The sequence below is a fragment of the Peromyscus californicus genome, unplaced genomic scaffold, assembly GCF_007827085.1.
Source record: "Peromyscus californicus insignis strain IS unplaced genomic scaffold, ASM782708v3 Scaffold_13__1_contigs__length_99412109, whole genome shotgun sequence".
Classification (NCBI taxonomy): Eukaryota; Metazoa; Chordata; class Mammalia; order Rodentia; family Cricetidae; genus Peromyscus; species Peromyscus californicus.
In genome coordinates, this window is record NW_026294424.1 from 26,948,829 (window position 1) to 26,968,583 (window position 19,755).

The window sequence follows — 19,755 nt, forward strand, 5'->3', positions numbered from 1 at the left end:
ATCTCATCTAGCTCAGGCTGAACTCAAATGACCTTGAACTTCTGATCCTCCAGACTCTGCCTCCTGGGGACAGAGATTAGGGCAAGCATTATGCTACATCTGCAGAGAAGCCATCTTGCCCGGAGACATCTCAGTTCCTCCTACTGTTCACCTGACACGCCGGGCACCATCCCAGTCAGATCCCCAGGAAGCCTCACACTCACATGCAAAATGACTATAGCTCTGACCAAAGACAGGTCACGAGCAGAGGGCCGGAGAATGTTCATTAACCGAATTTTCCATTAATCATGAGGAAAATCTACTGGGCAACTGCCAAGCATATTTTTCAAACTCAGATATGTGTTTGAGTGTCTGAATTTTACATACTGGCAGTCTGTCTTCCTTGAATTATTAGACTCACTTTACTAATTTTTTAATTAAGAATTTTTTTTTTTTTTTTTTTTTTTTTGTCCCTGAGACAGGGTTTCTCTGTGTAACAGCTCTGGCTGTCCTGGAACTTGATCTGTAAGCCAAGCTGGCCTCGAACACACAGAGAACTGCCTGCCTCTGCCTCTCAAATGCTAGGATTAAAGGCGTGTGCCATCACCACCATTGGAAAAAAAAATTTTTTTTTTTTTGAGACAAGTCTCACTCTATGCAGTGAGACCTCCAACTGACTGGCCCCAAACTCACAGAAATCCACTTGCCTCTGCCTCCTGAGTGCTGGAATTAAGGGTAGGTGCCACCCTGTCTGGCACAGAGGAACAGTATGAGGCATCCACAGTTCTGTCTGTTCTGTGCTGGGGAATGTACCCATTTCCTAGGCACACTAGCTAAGTCCTACCTCAAGCTACGCCCTCCACCACTGCAGTTTGCACGCACTTGGCTCTCCCTGTCATTAGTTCCTGTAACTTTGGATCAGAGAGCTGAAGAGAAGAAAGCACTTTGGAAATCCACTCAGCTCATCACATCCACAGTCAGGCATATAGCACTCACTGTTCCTGGAGGAAAGGGGAGCAGGGTTAAAGACAACTCAACCATTAAAGAGATTAGCACCAGCAGAGCGAAACCTGGCCTTCTGCACTGGGACCACAGGAGGCTGTCTTGAAGGCAAACCACACCCTTCGGAGGTTCCATCCTGTGCATCTCCAAGTCTCCTTCAAGGAAGAAAGAGTCAGCTAAAGAGGTTCTTTGAGCCTCAAAAGCAGTTGCCTCAGAAGGTGTTTCCCCAGAGCTGGCACACAGAAGCCATGGTCTGGGGGTGGCGGGTGCAGGGCTGCTCTCCCCCAAGTGGGCTGCAGAGCTTGGCAGTGCAAGACAGGAGAGACGCAAGATTGAGAGGTCATGTAAAGCACGCTGAGGCCAGACACTGTGTGGCAGGGTGAGTCCCTTCGTCTCAAGCATCTGGTTTAGGCCTAAACACATGGGGGCTGGGGTGGAGCTGTGGGAGCTCAGTATGTAGAAGGCCCTAGGTTTGGGCTCCAGAACTCCCAACACAGGAAAACAAAGGCCACCAAGTGTGGGTCAGATAACCATCTCATTCCAAAAGGCCTGCAGTAAAAACGCCTGTAGCCAAGGGTGATTTCACAAGCTCTGGTGTCCATTTACAAGCCTGCTTGCATTCCGTGACAAATAGCAAACTGCCCCGCGGGGTCCCTTAAACAAGGCTTCACAGCCCATGCTTTTCCCTTTGGAAATGGACTAATTTTGGGGATAGATGTCCACCACTGGGGGGGGGGGGGAGGTGGAGCAGTGGCGACCTCACTGGAAGAACATCATGGAAGAGGAGCAGAGGCTTGGCTTGGGGGAGAGCACCCCAGAGTCCACACAAATGTCCTGAGTTCTGGCAGACAGGGCCCTTTGAGCAAGTACCTTTGAGCTGGGACAAGCTCTCTCCACAGGACGGCTTAGACAAAGGCCACTGCCTTTTTCCACGTTGCACATTCTGGCTGCCCAGAATCCAGCCAGGTGTGAACCTCTGCAGGCAGCAGCTATATACCTCTACGGGCAGCAGCTGGCTGTTAGGATATTTGGAAGGGTAACCAAACTGAGAATTGTAGTTAGAAAAAGGACGGAGTAAGTTGCGGATGGACTTACAAAATGCCCACCACATGCTTCAGCCTTCGGTGCCTTGAAGCAAGTGAAGTGGCCTTTTCCAGTGGCTGATCCTCCCTCAGGGCCCAGAACAAACAAGGAACCAAGGAAGTGATTTGCCTCCCGTGGATCACATTACGGAACCGCCATGGAGGGCACGGGTAACAGTACCCACAGTACCCGTTGTCAAGCCAGAGTTCACACCCTGTCTCACCTCACCTGGCCCGTTTCCCACAAGTGGGCTGAGGTTTGTTTTCTTTGGACAGCCACTGCTCCAGCCTGTCGACGCGGAACGGACGGAGCAGAAAGGGGAAACCAATCAGAGAGACGGCCCCAGGAAATAGTGACCTGTTCTGAGATTTGCAGGGGTACAGAGCATCTTGTGACTAGCTGATGAGGACTAAATGTGTCTCTATTCACAGACCTCCACTGTGAGAAGGCCCCTGCTAGCCTGCAGTCCCGTTCTATGTAAATCTCTCCCTCCCGTAGGCTTCCTGGAAGGCTGGCCTTGAGCTCAGGTTGCCTTGAACTCACTATATAGTACAAGCCGACATTGAACTCAAAGCAATCCTCCTGTCTCCGACTTTTTTGTTTGTTTGTTTTTTCAAGACAGAGTGAGAAGGGGGCTGGAGAGGTAGCTCGGAGGTTAAGAGCACTGGCTGCTCTTCCAGAGGTCTTGAGTTCAATTCCCAGCAACCACATGGTGGCTCACAACCACCTGTAATGAGATCTGGCGCCCTCTTCTGGCCTGCAGGTAAAACATGCAGACAGAACACTGTATACATAATAAGTCTTTAAAAAAAAAAGTGGTCTTTCACGTGGGTGGGTGTTAGGAACCGAAGCGGGGGTCCTGTGAAAGCAGCAAGCGCCGTTAACCCGAGTGGGGTTTTGTTGTTGTTTTGTTTTTTGTCATCTTTGCCTCAGCCCATCCTCTCAAGTTTAAGGCTCAGTAAGTGTCAGTCACTTTAAAGGTGAGTGTTTTGCATCACTGAATAAATTCAACAGAAGTGGGAGGGGCAGAAATGATGATGGGTTAAAAAGGCGGCTGGGGGCTGAGTTCAATTTCCCAGCACCCACGCTGGGTGGCTCACAACCACTTGTAACTCCAGCTCCAGGGCATCTTGCATATATTTACACCAACACACAAATAAAAATAAAAAAGTAAAATTTCAAGCATAAATATGAAACTTAAAGAGTAGTCATCTGCCTGAGGACAAGTGGCTGGTGATGGCAGACTACTGTGACCAAGCGACATCACATGTATGGGCCTCCTTCGTGTGACGTGAGCATGAATGTTTCATTTTGTGGAGCCTCAAAGTGAGATTCATAGCCAGCCTCGTTCCTGGTACTGAATCCCTGTGTCATTCCTGAGGCAGCCTGGGCGGGTGGCCTAGTCAGTCCGCGGTTCACTTTCCAAGCAGGGAGGGACCCAGAAGCTTGGGACAAGGCCCCTTAAGAACTTGGGGTCTGTCCCTAGCCAGCCTGGCCAGGCCCTGCCGTGTGACTATGGAGTTCACCTTAGTTCCCATTCTTACTTTGGTTTCTTGGCTGTCGAACACCGGGAGGGACAAAGAAGGTCAAGAGAGGTCTTATGATGTTTCCCCCACACGGGCTCACCCGGGGTGGGTGGGGCACAGAGACCCTCCCGTTTCCTAACGCTTTAGCACCCACCTTGTATCTGACCTCGCCGGGGCTTGGGAACTTAGAAAAAGAACCGAGTGTGTGTGGGGTGGTCCGTATACCTCTTTACCACTCTGTGGAGAAGCCTCTTCTCTTCTAACCCTCAAAACGGCTATTTTATCTTCTCCTGGGGACCGCCTTGTAGCTTTGTGGCATCCAAAAGATCCATTTGGAAAGTGGGCCGGGGAGATGCCCTGGGACCATTGTCTTCTGAGAACTGTCTCCCACCCCGCTTCCGTCTGCCGGGGCTTCGGCAGGGATGAGTGGAAAACAGCTCAGAGAAAGTATAGCCTCTCTGAGGAGTGCTTGTGGGGAAGAACCTCATAAAAACCGATCCATGGTCCCATCCCACCCTTCGTGAGGACTCCAGTCAGACAAAATACCCACAGCCAACGGTCTGATAGGTTGTGTTTATATTTACACGGTACATTTTAAAGCAATGGCTACGTTGGTCATACATATTAGAAACCATAAAAAAAGTTAAGAACTAAAATGTACATCATACGCTTGTATATATATATATATTTATATATATTTTTTACAGAGGTAAAAAGGCTTATTATAAAAAAATCAATACAACAGGGGTTTTAGTATACAGGTGAATGAATTATGCTCAGGCACTTTAATTTGTTAATGTGAGCAAATAGCTTGGGAGTCAGGGAAACTTCAGAACAGGAAATCTTTTGGCTAGGTTTTGTTACCACGGATATAAAAATAAAATCTGAATAATTTCTCTCAAATGATTGACGTCAGCATGGCAAAGCTGACTGGGAAAATACTAGACACTGTGCAGCCGCAGTGTGGCAATTAAATGTATTTACATAAATGTCCCCATGGCTGTCTTTGTGCCCTTAACCGCTGCCTTCACAAACCAAAAACGATGTGCGGAGTAAGACTGACTAGCAGAACTCTTAAGAAGGGTGGAAAGGAGAGGGGCAGGGGCAGAGCCAAGGCAGGAACGGGAAGCAACCGGGATGCGGGTTCTCACTGAAATAAATAGGGGCACTTGAACTGAGGTCTGAGGAGACGGAGATTAGTGTTGTGCTTTGTAGAGAGGCGACTTGGACAAAGTCCCTCGGGCCGGGGACAGGCAGTCTCTCCACAGCACTGAAGGCTGGCTGGAGGCAGTCTGGATGGTCTCCTGGCACGGAGACCCCCCCCTTCGACAACGATGGTAGCTCTTTGCACCTTTTCTACAATAGATAGTCCCCACGCAGTCATCCTAACAAAGGAAAACGTCTACCAACTAACTCGGAAACACACTCATTGTCTACACTGATGATCTGTCTAAAGAAACAGGGCAGGCTGTCACGGCGAGCAGAAAACTTTGCCACTAAGGTAAGCATGGCTAGCATTTTCCCAGTATGACTGACACACTGGAAAAAAGTCCTTTTCCTTGAAGACTGATGTCCTGTGTGCAATAGGGGGAGGGGGAAGGAGGAGAAGGGACCGAGCCTGCCTTCCGCTGGGAATTACCGTGGAAAGGTCTCGGTGGGAAGAACAGTCGGCGGTAAAAGCATGGCCCCTCCGATCCCCACAAAGTTCTGATTGTACTATGCTAGGTATAGGTAACCACTTCCACTTTTCTTTTTTCTCCTTCAAGATTTGGCTATTCCTTGCAACATATTTTACAAAATGTTCTTTTTCCTCCTCTAGCAAATTAGAAGCCTTTTATGTGGCTCAGCCACAGGTAGAGTCAGTTGGTGATCTACCCTTATCTGTGCACCCCAAGTGGCAAGTGTGGGTGCGGAGTTGCAAGAGAAAAGACACTTAGGCATTGGAAGGGTTTTTATATATGGCCTTGTTTTTTCCTAAGTATAAATGAATTGAGCCCCAAATTAAAACAAAAACATAAGCCTAAACAAAATGCAAGCCACCACTAATTGACGGTATTTAAAATGCCCCCCTGAATGATATAAAACAGTTGCAGGGGCGGGAAACAGCTACAGTTTTATTCACAATTTTTAGTGTTTTTCAACTGGAACTTGTTCCCAAAACACTGGTTTGTGTTTGAATAAATCCACTTGGTTTGCAAAATAATGAGTGAAATTTACTTCACAATTCTAATATTGCTAGGATTTTAGAAGTGGCAACACAATTCTAAAAAAAAGTCCTATTGTAGGGGTAAACTGGGCAGGCTCATAAAAACCCAAAATCCCCTTTCTAACCCTGGTCCAAGAGGATGCAACGCAATTTGAGGAATTTTTCCTGATTTTTCACACGTTAATCTGAAGTTAAGGCTCAATTCAAGTCATTTTAAAGGTAACTGCTTTGCATCAGCGAATGAATTCCACAGGTGGGGGAGGGGCAGAGGACGAAGATGGGCTGAAGACAGAAACTGCAGCCATGGAGGAGGGAAGTTTGGCTTTAGGAGTTAAAGCCCTATTGTACTGTGGTAACAAGCTTGTTCATCCAGCTCACCGCCTCGGGAGACAACACCACGCTGCACGTTACAATACTTAGGGTTTCACCATTAGGTCACATCTCCGAGGAACCCGTGCTTGTGGGTGACCGGCAAGCCCCACCCGGAGAAAGACAGTCTCCGGTACTCGTGGGAAAAACCAACTCTAAACCCCTCCGGATCTAAAAGCTTCTACTGCAGATTCCTTAGGACTGGAAAGGGGTGGTGGGGAGGAGGGACCGGAGATGAACACGTGGTTGAGACAGCATGATCATAGGCTGGTAAAATACACGCGTCTACGCAGAAGGCTCCTTTCTTCAAAACACCGCGAGAGTACGGGTACTGGCTGACACAGGGTGGCAGCTTACCAGGGTTTGGAATGATGTCGCAAGGGGCCAGGGTGCCTGGGAGAAGATGGGGGGGGGGGGGAAGAGACGACGGGGAGGGGTAATGCAAGAGACAAGTTCCCTGTGGCTGTGGGTGGGAGAGGGGTCAAGTGGGAAACTGAGTCACACGGCGGCTTTGTGCTTCCCGCCGCAGCACCTGCACATCACTCCACAGTGGTAACAGGCCCGAAGGGGAAGGTAACAGCACATACAGGGGGCCAAGAAGGACAAGGCAATGAGCGCCAACCACCGGAGGCAAAATTTCTCGTCGCTGGTGTCGCACGAGCAAGGGTCCGTGTAGTCTCCCTCGGGGTCCGACATGCAGTGGTAGAGCATACTGTCCGCGCACCACATACAGCTCACGCGTCTTATGCAAGTTCTCACAGCATCCGGCGCATCCTGGCAGTGGCCCCGACGGTTCTCCTCGTGGTTGAACATGTCCCTGCAATACACGCACCGCGAGCGCTCGCCGTCCTCCTTGCGCCGTCGGGACTTGCCCCTGGCTGGCTGCGTCTTGATCACACTGCTGCCATGGCTTTTAGGATCCTCGCCGAAGCCAAAGTCTGAGGAGTCTACATAAGGGTAATTATAGTCGTGTTTGGGGACCTCGCCCTTGGCGAAGCGCACGTAGGAGTCCGCGTCCTCCGCGGTATCCAGGTATTTGCTGCGCACTGGAGCGTGCCGGTAATCTTCATAGCCGCTGGTCATCCAGATCTTCTCCCGCGGGTTAATGCGTACGATTTCCTCGTCATCCTCTGGGAAGGTGACCTGGGGGTAGGACCGCGGCATCCGCTGTCCAGGGAAAAACCAGATACTGTTACAGCCCTGGGACTCCATGGACAGCTGCCAAAGAAAAGATCTGCTGGCCCTCCCTTCAAAGATTCGCCGAAGAAAAGATCTGCTGGCCTTCCCTTCCAAGATTTGTAGGAAGAGCTGACAATCTTTTCTGGACAGCTTGTCACTCCCAGATGCTTTTCACATTGTGAGCCTCAATTATGAGAGCCCAGTTTAGCAGTTTTACCATTTCGTTGGAAGTTCTGCCCATCTTAAGAGCAGTTTGAGCTCAGCTGGTGAATTCTTGCAAAGCAAGTAGGAAGTCCTGAAGTCAATCAGTCCCCTGCATCCCACAGACCAGGTGCCAAGCCCTCGCCTGTAACCCCAGCAGTTGGGAGATGGAGGCAGATCAGTACATTCAATGTCTTTCTCTGCTACCCTGGGCTAAGGAAGACCCCTGTCTCAAAAGGGAGTATCTAGCTGCGCGGTGGTGGCCCACATGCCTTTAATCCCAGGCAGAGGCAGGCAGATCTCTGAGTTCAAGGCCAGCCTGGTCTACAAAACAGGTTCCTGGACAGGCTCCAAAGCTACACAGAGAAACCCGTCTGGAAAAATAAACAAACAAAAAAAGTAGTACAGGTGGGTAAGTCCAACACTCTCACGTGAAGAGGAAAAAATAGGTCCTGCCTCACTTCCAATCCCCACCTTCTGCGTCGCTCAGGTCTGCTGCACTCAGGGTGCCCTGTGCTGAGCTGATGACCTCTAACAGGGTACTGCAGTTCTGTACATTTTTTATATAGTGTGCACTCATCGGGACAAACGCTAGCTGCTTGTTTATTTAGAGACAGGGTCTCACTGTCAAGCCTGGATGTCCTGGAACTCACAGAGATCTGTCTGTTTCTGCCTCAGCCTCCTGGGTGCTAGGACTGAAGGTGTGAGCCACCACTCCCTGGGGAGGGAAAAAAAAAAGAGAGAGAGAGCACACAAGGTACCCTAGCCTGTGTTGTAACTCTAATCTGATTGGAAAGATGGATGTACAAATGTGAGAAAGATAAGGTTCCAGATGCTGATCTTAATCCTACAAGCATCCTTGATGGTTAATCCACTGGTCAATTTGATGCATCATTAGGGAGACAGCCTTGTAGGGGATTATCTTTTTTTTTCTCCTTTTTCTTTTGGTTTTTCAAGACAGGGTTTCTCTGTCTAACATCCCTAGCTGTCCTGGAACTCACTTTGCAGATCAGGCTGGCTTCGAACTCACGGAGATCCGCCCCACACCCCAAAGTGCTGGGGTTAAAGGTGTGTGTCACCACCACCCAGCTGGGGGATTGTCTTGATTAAGTTAATTGGGGTGGGAAGACACACCCACTGTGGGAAGAGAGATTCCCTGGGCTGGAATCCTGGACTGTATAAAAAGGCCAGCATGAGCTGAGCACAAGCCTTCTTCTCCTGGCTGTTGATACAACGTGGCCAGGTGCCTCAAGCTTCTGCTGCCATGACTTTACCCACCACGAGGATGGGCTGTGAAGGCCCTTGCTCTTGGAAGCTGCTCCCCCCCCCCCACACACACTTTAAGGTGTTTGTGTTACACAGCAACAACTAAGCGTGGGGACTGCAGGCCTGGTTTAAAATCAAGTATTTTGTTGTTGAGTTTTTCTGTTTGTTTAAGACGGGCTCTCACTTTTGCCCAAACTAGCCTGGAACTCACCATGTAGCCCAGGCTGGCCTACCTCAGCCTCCCAAATTCAGGATTACAGGTGTATGCCACCATGCCCAGCTCAAAAATGAACATTTTAATGTCACAATATGAGCAAGCACACAGTAAAACCATCTTAAAACAGCAACAAAACCACCCTGCCCAGTACTTGCTGCTTCTCACTTCGAGTTAGCCAAGAGGCCACATAATCCACAGAGGCACCAGTCTACTCCCCACGATTTGGGGACCTGTTCCACAAACAGCTACTCAGTAAATATTTGTTGAATGACTGAACTCAGACTGCAGTTATATGCATCCCCCTGAGCAAGACTGGGCCTGCAGCCCACATGGAAGGGGTGCAAGCCAAGGGTGCAGCATTCCTGGCCTGGGGCCCTGGGCTTTCACAGCCACGAGGCCCTCTGGATAGAGGAACAGGGAGGCCCAGCACCCCGTGCAAGGACTGTGGGGGCCTGGACGGCCTTCCCCCGGGCACCACAGCTCTACCATGTTCTCATCTGTGAACTAGGGATGCCAATGCCCTGCCTCACAGAGTGACTGGATAAAAGCAGGCAGAGCACACACAGGGGTGAGGCAAGGGGCCGTGTGAGGCTGAGCTGGGACCACCTGAACACCTCCACCATGGCTGTGGGGAAAGCAGGGGGTGGGGGTGGGGGTGGGAGTGGGAGTAGGGGGAGAAGGCCATATGGAGCTGTCCTTATGTCTCCAGAGGGATGAAGTCCCCTGCTCACCTGGTCGGGGTGGTAATGGTCCATGGGGTATGGGTCAAGGGTGTAAATCCTCCGGTGCTCACACGATGTGGGGGAGGAGATTGTCCTCGTGTGCGGCTCCCTCTTCTGAGAGGAATTAGAAGAACTGTCTGTAGCTGTCTGTTTGGAGAGAAGCAATGAAGAGTTCATTTAAAGAGAAAACAAAAACCAACAGGGCATGCCTGGCACGATGGCTCAGGAGGTGAGAAAGCGTTTTGCTGTGCAAGTCTTGACCACCTGACCTCACCTCCTAGAACCTGCGGCACGAGAGAAGTGACTTCCAAAAGCTGTCCTCTGTCTTCCGCATTTGCACACACAAGTACACACGAGCATGCACACACTCCCACTCACACACACAAATAAGTAAACAACGACAAAACACACAAGCTCTACCATGCACTATCCAAACACCACCTGTTTCCTGACTGTGGTGTCTTCCTGGACCTTCCAATCCCTGTTTATTTTTAATGATTTTTTTTTTTTTAAGACGGGGTCTGGTTATATAGCCCGGGCCTGCCTGGAACTCATCATACAGCCCAGGCCTGCCTCTGCCTCCCCAATGTTGGATTAAAAGTGTGTGTTGGGGCTGGAGAAGTGGCCTAGTGGTTAAGCACACTTGCAGTTTTTGCAGAAGACCTGGGTTCGATTCTCAGCATCCACATCACATCACACAGCTCCACTGCCTGCGACTCCAATTCTAGGGGTCTGATGTCCTCTTCTGGCCTCCACGGGCACTTCTATGGATGTGGTGCACACACAAACAAGCAGGCATATGCATATACACACAAAATAAAACATAAAAAAGGTGCTAGCACACCTCACTTATTTTATTTTTAATAATGTGCATATGAGTGCAGGTGCCCCTGGAGGCCAGAAGGGGGCACTGGACCCCCAGAGCTGACAGAGTTGGAGGCACCTGAGCTGGGTGCTATGAGCAGTTAAAGATGCTTTTAACCTTTAAGGCATCTCTCTAACCCCAGTGGATTTTTCTTTGTTTCTGGATACACACAAACAAACCCAGGGTGGCTTGAACTTCTGACTCTACTCCTTGTTGTAGGATATTCGTACACCGTGTGAAGATAGAGTGCTGTGGTTGGTTTAATAAGGAGCTGAATGGCCAATTGCTAGGCAGGAGGTACAGGCAGGCTTTCCAAGGAGAGAGAAGTAGAAAAAGGAATCTAGGTGTGTGGGGACGCCAGGGGACATGGAGAGGAAACAGGAGATGCAAGATGGAAGAGAGGTAACACCATGTGACAGAATGTAGATTAATATAAATGCATTAATTTAAGTTATAAGAGCTAGTGAGGAACAAGCCTAAGCTATCGGCCAAGCTTTCATAATTAATAAGAAGTTTTATGTCTTTATTTGTGAGCTGGTGGCCCAAAGAAAAATCTGACTAAAACCTCCCAAGTTGGGATCAGAGAGAGGTATGGACTAATTCTCCTGGTTTTCCGATCTTGAGTGCATCTTAGACATGTCAAGGACCAGACTGTCTCAACATGAAGTAGTTAGCTCAGTAGGCGGGGAGGCCCAGCAGCAAGACCTTGGAAAGACAAGTTGGTTTTCTAAGTGCAGAAACAGCACTGGGCCATGGCAAAAAGGGCTATATACTTGGATCCCACCGGCCACTGTGGTGTGACTGAGCATGGTTGCTGTGAACCTGGCTGCTAGGCACCAGGACAAGAGGAGATACACATTAAGTGGAAATAAAAGCCCCCCTCCACCCCTTTTGAGACAGGGTTTGTCTATGTAGCCCTGGCTGTCCTTGATCTCAGAGACTGGCTGCCTCTTCCTGGTGAGTACTCACAGCGTGATGGGCTACTCTTGCGGGATCTTGGAAGGTAGGAATGCTTAGAACACACGTGGACAACGGAGGTCTGTCCTGTAGGGTTTCAGACGGTAGCGAAGCAACCACTGAGATTTGATGACTGAGGGCGTTAGTGTGATACTTTGGCTAAAAAAGTGTGTGTGCTGATCATCTGGGGCTGAAGAATAACAGCTGACCGACAACCAAGCAACAGTACCGAGGTGAAACTTCTGCTTCCCTGGGACAAGGGGATGCTGGGCAAGCTGGGGCTGCCAAAGCAGCTGTGATCAAGGAGAGTGATCAAGATCAGCACCAGTGATCGCTCAGTGATCTCCTCTTGCAGAAGAAGTGGAATCTTCTGCGCTTCTTTGAGACAAAAGAAAACTATGTTTTCACAGTGAGAACACAGAGCTGACCCACGCGAGGCAGGCTGTATTCTACATGTGCAGTAGAACTTGGCAAATAGCCTGCAAGCGCTGTCCAGGTAGGACTGGTTTTGAGGGTGTGAGGTTGTCATGGAGAGCAGCTGAAGCTTGGTACGGCGGACAGTCATCAGAGGGGCCATTGGTGAAAGTGCAGCCTCAGCTGTGACGGAGACCCCAGGAGACCAGAGACGGACCCCAGGAGAGCAGCAGGTGTTAGCGGAGCCAGCTTAAACTACGGGACAAGCTGTGCTTGCTGCCCATGGCGGGACTGGAGAAGTGGGACTCCCCAAGCCCGTTAGAGCCAGAAAGCTACACAATGAGGGAGTTCCAGATGCCAGACATCGAGCTACAGGATTTCTGACGTACACTGCTATTTTGTTTTGGTTTTGATCTAATCATTTTTATGGCCTGGTTCTTCCCTTTTGGAATAAATATGAAACTTATTTTTAGTTTTACAGGATCCCAGAGTTAAGAGACTGGGTTTTTAAAGCTGTAGTATATTTATATTGTGATATTAACACAAGCTCTTGAGACAAGGCTATGGTTTAAAGTGACATGTTTCTGTGTCAGGTTGACAAGGGTTGAGCGTCCTAGTTAGCGTTAACTGTCAACTTTACAGTCCAGTCACCTGAAAAAGGAGTCTCGATTGAGGGACTGCCCAGACTGACTGGCCTGTGGCCATGAATGTGGGCGACTGTTAACTGCTATAGGAGCACCCAGCCCACCGTGGGTGACACTATTCCCTGGGCAGGTGAGCCTGTGAGCCTTCGTGGTTTCTGCTTCAAATTCTTGCTTGTACACTCCTCCCCCAATTCCCCCCAATGATGGACTGTGACAAGGAAATGTGAGCCAAATAAATCTCTCCACTGTGTAAACGGCTTTCGGTCATGGCATTTGTCACAGAAACAGGAGGGGACTAGAATACAAGGAATGGAAGAGAGAGATGGGGAAGGTCAGAATTTATTTCAGGTCTGTGCTATCAGACAAATCTTGCCAAGTGCTGATGTGACGGAGACATGTACCTGGGAAGAGGTTCACCTATTATCCTGTGGTTGCCAGAGGGCAGGATAAGTGCCACATAAGGCATGCACGTGCGCGCGCGCGCACACACACACACACACACACACACACACACACACACACACACACACACACACACACGCTAGCAAGACCCTGAAGTATTCCGGTGACTCTGCCAACTTCAACTCCAAGACCTGACCACCGAGGCTGTTTTTAATCTGCCTTGCTCTGGGAGAGGTTTCACTAGACGAACTTCGGGGCTCCGCACTCAAGAACAAAAGTGAAGTTCTCTCTGATTACTCTGGGCCTGGGACCCGAACTCTTAGGAGAGGCGGCTTCTCCAACAGGCCTCCCAGTGAGCGAGCAGAGGCAGCATTGGGGTTAGAGTCACCTCACCAATGCCTCCGGCTGTATTCGGAAGGCTGGGACTGGGCATGGCAGACTCCTTTGTACCCGTAAGCCTCTGAATGATTATTTTATAAGCAGCTGCGGGACCATGGGTGGAGAGACTCATCTGGACCTCGGGCTGGACAGGACCGGAGGAACTTCAGGCTACACTTCTCAATGCAGGAAGCACAGCCCTGGGCACCGAACCACAGTGGAATATTATGCTGACAGTAGTAGGTTTCGGGTTTTTTTTTTTTTTTTTTTTTTTTGGCTCAGGTAGGTTGGATTTCAGTGATTCTCTGCGCATTAGTAGGTAGAAGTTGACCTCTTAGTCAAGCTGACTTCTTAACTCCAGTTTTTACATTTGTAAAACGGGGCTAAAATCCTCAAGGTTATTTTAAAAATGAAACAAGGCTTAAAATGTCTATATTAATTATCCTTCTATGGCTGTGATAGAACACGAGGACCAAGGTAACTTATAGAAAACAAGAACAGCTTAGCGCTCACATTCCAAACTGAAAGCAGAACCCAGAGACTGAGTGGCTCCTGAGACCTGAAAGCCCACCCCCACCCCCCACCCCCTGACACACTTCCTCAGCAATGCCACACCTCCTCAGATTGCACAAACTTCCTTCCACCTTGGGACCACGTGTTCAAAAGCTCAAGACTTACAGGGGATTTCCTATTCCAACTAGCCCATTCCACTTCCTGCCCCCCATAGACTCATGGCCATATCATAACATAAAATACATTTAGTCCAACTTCAAAGCCCCCAGTCTTTTGGTCTCAACATTGTTTAAAAGTCTGAATTTCAAGCCGGGCATGGTGCCACATGCTTTTAACAACAGCACTTGGGAGGCAGAGGCAGGCAGATCTCTGTGAGTTCGAGGCCAGCCTGGTCTACAGAGTGAGTTCCAGGACAGCCAGGGCTTATGTAGAGAGGCACTATCTCAAAACAAAACAATAACAACAAAGTCCAAAGTTCAAATCTCTTCCAATCAAGGCAACCTCTTAACTGTAGGATGAAAAGCAAATCACACACTTCCAATATACAATGGTATAGACTACATCACCATTCCAAAAGGGAGGAGTTAGGGAACGGAGAGGGAGCACGGACCAAACAAGACCCCAATCTGGCAAGACAGACTCAAACTCCTGTAGCTCTACGTTCAGCCTTACATGGGCTCTGTCTTCCAGCTCTGCTGCCCGCAACACACGTCTCTCTCCGGCTAGCTCTACCCTCTGTGTGTGAGCACGGCTCCGGCACTGCTAACACCTTGGGGTCTCCAGTTCGACTCAGGCTTTGCTTTCATAGCTTAACACAATGGCCTCTCCGGGCCTTCGCAGGGACCCTGCTACACACTGCCTGGCCTTGGTGGCTCTCCTTAACCACAGAGGACGATTCCACAGACCCTTTACTCCTGTATACCCTGCAGGACTCTAAAGCCAGGACCACGTGGACACTGCCAAGTGTAGCTGCCCGCCTGGGATAGAGCCCCGACACTCTGATTTACATCTGCAGTAGCCTTCCCTTTGTTGCTGTTTAGGAACAGAATTTCCTTGGCTCTTTCCTTTCACAAATGAGAAGCACCTTCCCTTTGCTCCACCGCACATCAGGCCTCTACTTATCTCGTTTCTTTCAGCACGAGCCTTGGTCTTTTCCCCAAATGTATTTCTGCATTTCTTTCTGTCCATTTGATCATTTTTAATTGTTGACCTGTGTAAGAGTGATTATGAGTGACCAAGTGACAGAGTCAGTATTAGGCTGTCTTGAAATCTCTTTTGCCAAAGAAATTAGGCCATTGCTTTTAACTCTAGCCTCAGGCAAGTTCTTCAGACAATGGCATAAAGCAGCTACATTCTTTGCCAAAATATCCCAAGAATTGTCTCCAGCTGTCTTAATCTGACTTTCTATTTCTGTGAAGAGACACCATGACCATGGCCACTGTTATAAAGGAAAACATTTCATTGAGGCTGGCTTACAGTTTAGAAGTGTAGTTCATTATCATCACGGCGGGAAACATGACAGCATGCCGCGGGCTGACAGGTGCTGGAGAAGGAGCTGAGCGTTCTACATCTTGACGCACAGGGAGCAGGAGACTGCCATACTAGGCTTAGCTTAAGCATATGGGACTTAACAGCCCACCTCCACAGTGACACACTTCCTCCAAGACCACACCCCCTAACTGTGCCTCTTCCTATGGGCCAAGACTCATGAGTCTATGGGGGCCATTCCGATTTAAACCACCACATCAACTTAGCGGCTCATACTTCCCCTCTGAAACTCTTGAGTTGGGTCTCGACAGTCCACACAGCTCTAAGCACCGCTGTCTTCCAAGCTCCTGCTGAGACAGTTCATTATGCTTTACTTAAGCATTCAAAGTCTCAAAGTCTTCCACATTCCTCCAAAACAGCATGGTCTGGCCCGTCTATCAACTTCTGTACTAGTCACTCCCTGCTGCTATGATAAGACAACACAACCAAGGTAACTTATAAAAGCTTCTACCCATTTCCTTTCATCATAGACTTCTAGATCTTCCACTGGAAGACACTGGGTGTCACCACCTAACTTCTCAGGATCTGCTGTTGTGACTCCACAGTCCTTCAACTCACATGAATGATCTATGTATGGTTTCTCTTTCCAATCCACCCCCTACCCCACACCTGCATGGACAGTCTATTGTTCTTTTATCACATCTGTCTTACTAATATTTGATATAACTTGTTAATGTCACACACACAATATAAAAATCAAACTTTAGGCTGGGCGGTGGTGGCACATGTCCTTAATCCCAGCACTTGGGAGGCAGAGGCAGGTGGATCTCTGAGTTCGAGGCCAGCTTTGTCTATAGAGCAAGTTCTGGGACAGCCAGGGCTACATAGAGAAACTCTGTTTCAAAAACAAACAAACACAAAACAAAAATAAAACTTTAGAATAAAACTTAAGTTACAAAAAGGCCAAAATTAAAAACAGAAAACAAAACCAAACAGAAAAAAACCAGCAACAGGAAACTTATTAGAAAAACACCAAATAAATCTACTCCATCCACCACACAGGGCTCAACTTGTTTTATCTTCAGGGTTCTGTATTTTGCTTCTGCAAACTGATGATTACAAAATTCAAGAAGTTTACTGAATTAAGACTGAAAAGCAGCACAATTTACAAATACTCAAAAGCCCAACCAGGACACAGTAAAGCTCTAACTCCCGGGGTGGATGGGAGGGGCCGAGAAATCATAAGGGGCAGCAGCAGTGAACGGCCAGCAAGTCATAACCTGCTAGCAAAAAACAGGATGTTACAAGTTCAAGCACAGGGCCTGAGGGTGGACTGTTTTCCAGTCTGGGGAAAACATGGACAGAAGTGGAGTCTGCTGGGGAAAAAGAAAGGGTCTTATTTCCTGTGTGAAGGGAGAAACCTAAGGGCCCAGGGAACACCAAAGCACAGGTCTCTGGTGCTGACGCCTCACACAGCCACGGGACTTCTCGGTTCAGGGAAGACCAGCCCACTGTGGGGACCCTCTAAGCACACAGGGGAGACACGGATGCGCCAGCATCCATCGCGCTCGGCTTGCTGTTGCCTTTGCTTCTTGCTCTCCAGTACGGTTATCCGTTGTAGCTGCTGCCACACATCAGAACCCAGCTTCTCTGGCCTCTAACGTAAACTGAGGACCAGCAGGATGCCTCTGAGCATCCTCCAGGCCGCAAGCACCAGATTGGGACTACTGTAAGATGTGTGACTACCCAGTTATCAGCACGGTATGCTGGGTAGCTCCTGCCGGACTACCCAGCCCACAGTGTGTAAACCAATCTAATAAATTTATGATAGATATTCACCCCATTAGCTGTGTTCCTTTAGGGGACCACGAGGAACACGGTGTGGTAGGCCTCCCTGTGGTCCAGCCTTCGGTAACTGTTTTCGGATTTCAAGGGTATATAACATTCACTGTAGCAGGTCTTGAGCCCACCACAGGACCAGGATATGAGGACCCACTGACCAATGCTTATCTCTTTCTAAATAGAGTCCAAGACAATGTTCAAACACGACTCTTAGATTTGGTGGTTATTTAAAAGATGGAGTAGCCGCTGCCTGTGGTAGTGCACGCCTGTGATCCCAGCATTTGACAGACGGAGGGAAGAAGACCAGCAGAGTTCAGGGCCATCCTCAGCGACACAGCAGTTCAAGGGACCCAGCCTGAGGTTCCCGCCTATGTGAGATCATGTCTCAGAAAACAAGGGCCCGGAGTGGTAGCTCATGTTTTTAATCTTAGCACTCAGGAGGCAGAGGCAGGAGGATTTCTGTGATTTCAAGGCTAGCCAGGTGTACATATTGACAGCCAGCACTACAAAGAGAAACCTTATCTCAAAACAAAACAAAACAGTAACAACAAAATAACAAAATAAACTTAATTATTCAATCAAGGAAGAGAACAGCACTAGTGACTGGACGGGTTGCTAGGTAGCAGTACTGGTTGCCTGCCCACCATGAACCAGCTGCGTGACCTTGTGTAAACTACCCATCTGAACCCTGGATCCTCCTCTCTGTAAAACCATACACAGCTACTTTATTTCTCAGAAACAAGGTGGCTAGAGCTGATGAATTCACCACCCTCTGCAATCAAGATCTTGCTGAGGCAGAGGCATGCCTACAGCTCTACACATCTCTGAGTTAGTGCCTATCATTTATCTATCCATCCCCACCCCCAGACAGGGTTTCTTTGTTTAGCCCTGGCTGTCCTGGAACTTGCTCTGTAGACCAGGCTGGCCTCAAACTCAAGAGATCTGACTGCCTCTGCCTCCTAAGTGCTGGGATTAAAGGCGTGCGCCACCACACCGGGCTCACTCATCTACTTTTAATGTGCTATTATTTACTTGGTGGCTGTGGTGGTTTGAATGAAAATGGTCCCCATAGGCCCATAGCGATTGGCACCATTGGGAGGTATGGCCTTGTTGGGGGAGGTGTGTCACTTGGGGTGGGCTCTGGGGTTTCAGATGCTCAAGCCAGGCCCAGTGTGTCTCTCTTTTCCTGCTGCCCGCCGATCCAGACACAGAACTCCTGGCTCCTTCACTGCCATGTTGGCCTGCATGCTGCCATAATTCCCACCATGCTGATTGTGGACTAAACCTTTGAACCTAGAGAAGCCAGCCCCAATTAAATGTTTTCCTGTATAAGAATTGCCATGGTCATGGCGTGTCTTCACAGCAATAGAACCCAAACTAAAACAGTAGCCTCACAGTGGACCCCCTGAATGCACAGGATTCAATCAACTGCTACTGTGATCACTGGCCCTTGGCTTACACACCTGTATAATCTCACTGAGTGAGACCTTGTCTCAAACAACACCACACACACACACACACACACACACACACACACACACACACACACACACACCACAGTAAAAAACAACCCAAGAATTAGAATAAATAACAAAAACTCACACAGAGCAGTAGCTATTCAAGAATTTCTGGTGGGGCCTCTGACAGGAGAGACGTGGACAGGCACAGGCTTGGGTAATGAAACGGAGGGGACAGGCTTAGGAGGAGTGGGGGACAGGGAGAGCAGACAACGTTGGCAGATGACAAGAATGTAGACAGGTACCTTCCCACAGGAAGACAGTCCCGTTTCTCATTTTGAGACGTGACTAGGACAAGTTGATTCCAAGGGATCACTATGACCGTTTGAAAAGTGTCGGGGCTGAGAGAGCCACTGCTTTGTGAGCCCACAAGGTCACGTAAGCACTCCACAGAACAGGTTACTCTCTGAGGGGAGCATCCTCAGGGACCTAACCCCTCCTAGCAGGCCCCGTTTCTGAAAGACTCCACCAAGTACCAACACCGTCACATTGGGGACTAAACTGCAACATGTGAACCCTTGGTGTCCCCAGTGTGAAGTTCAGCCATGTGCGGGCTCCTAAGCACCCATGGTGTCCAGAGCACCCTGTGTCCCCCAAACCCCAAGGAATCCTAAGAACTAGGGAGACCTCTGGCTCCAATGGCAGAGACAGAAAACACACATGCTTGACATCTCCGGTCACAACTCTGAGGGCTCCGAATGCAAGCGGTAACCTCTGAAAACAGTCGTAACTCTCAAGAATCAGAAGAGGGGGGCACTCAGCAGCGTTTATACCCTTTGTGACAGGAATTCCAAGCTCTAAACATTTGTCTTCCAAAACCAGTTTGAGAACACTTTACCCACTTGGGAAGTGTGGAACTCAGGCTGTGAAGTGGCTGCTCGCTTCCTTGGCTCACACTCCTTTACTGTCTTGGGACGGAATGTCTAGTTACAGTGAGCTAGCTGGTCAATGAACAGGAATGTGGCATGTCTGCCCTCCCCCCATC

The 19,755-nt window shown here is 49.1% G+C and overlaps 1 protein-coding gene across 2 annotated transcripts in view; it reads right to left on the reverse strand.

Annotated features, from left to right (window-relative positions):
* Window positions 1-4,144: 4,144 nt before the first annotated feature.
* The window catches only part of Spred2 (sprouty related EVH1 domain containing 2), a 108,307-nt gene continuing 92,696 nt past the window's right edge, over window positions 4,145-19,755 (reverse strand). For both annotated transcript variants that reach the window (XM_052734759.1, XM_052734760.1), the window contains exons 5-6: window positions 9,760-9,897; window positions 4,145-7,332 (exon numbers count right to left, since the gene is read on the reverse strand). In XM_052734759.1, coding sequence (XP_052590719.1) covers window positions 6,664-7,332; window positions 9,760-9,897 — 807 coding nt within the window. In that variant the 3' untranslated portion in view covers window positions 4,145-6,663. The remainder of the gene's footprint in view (window positions 7,333-9,759; window positions 9,898-19,755) is intronic.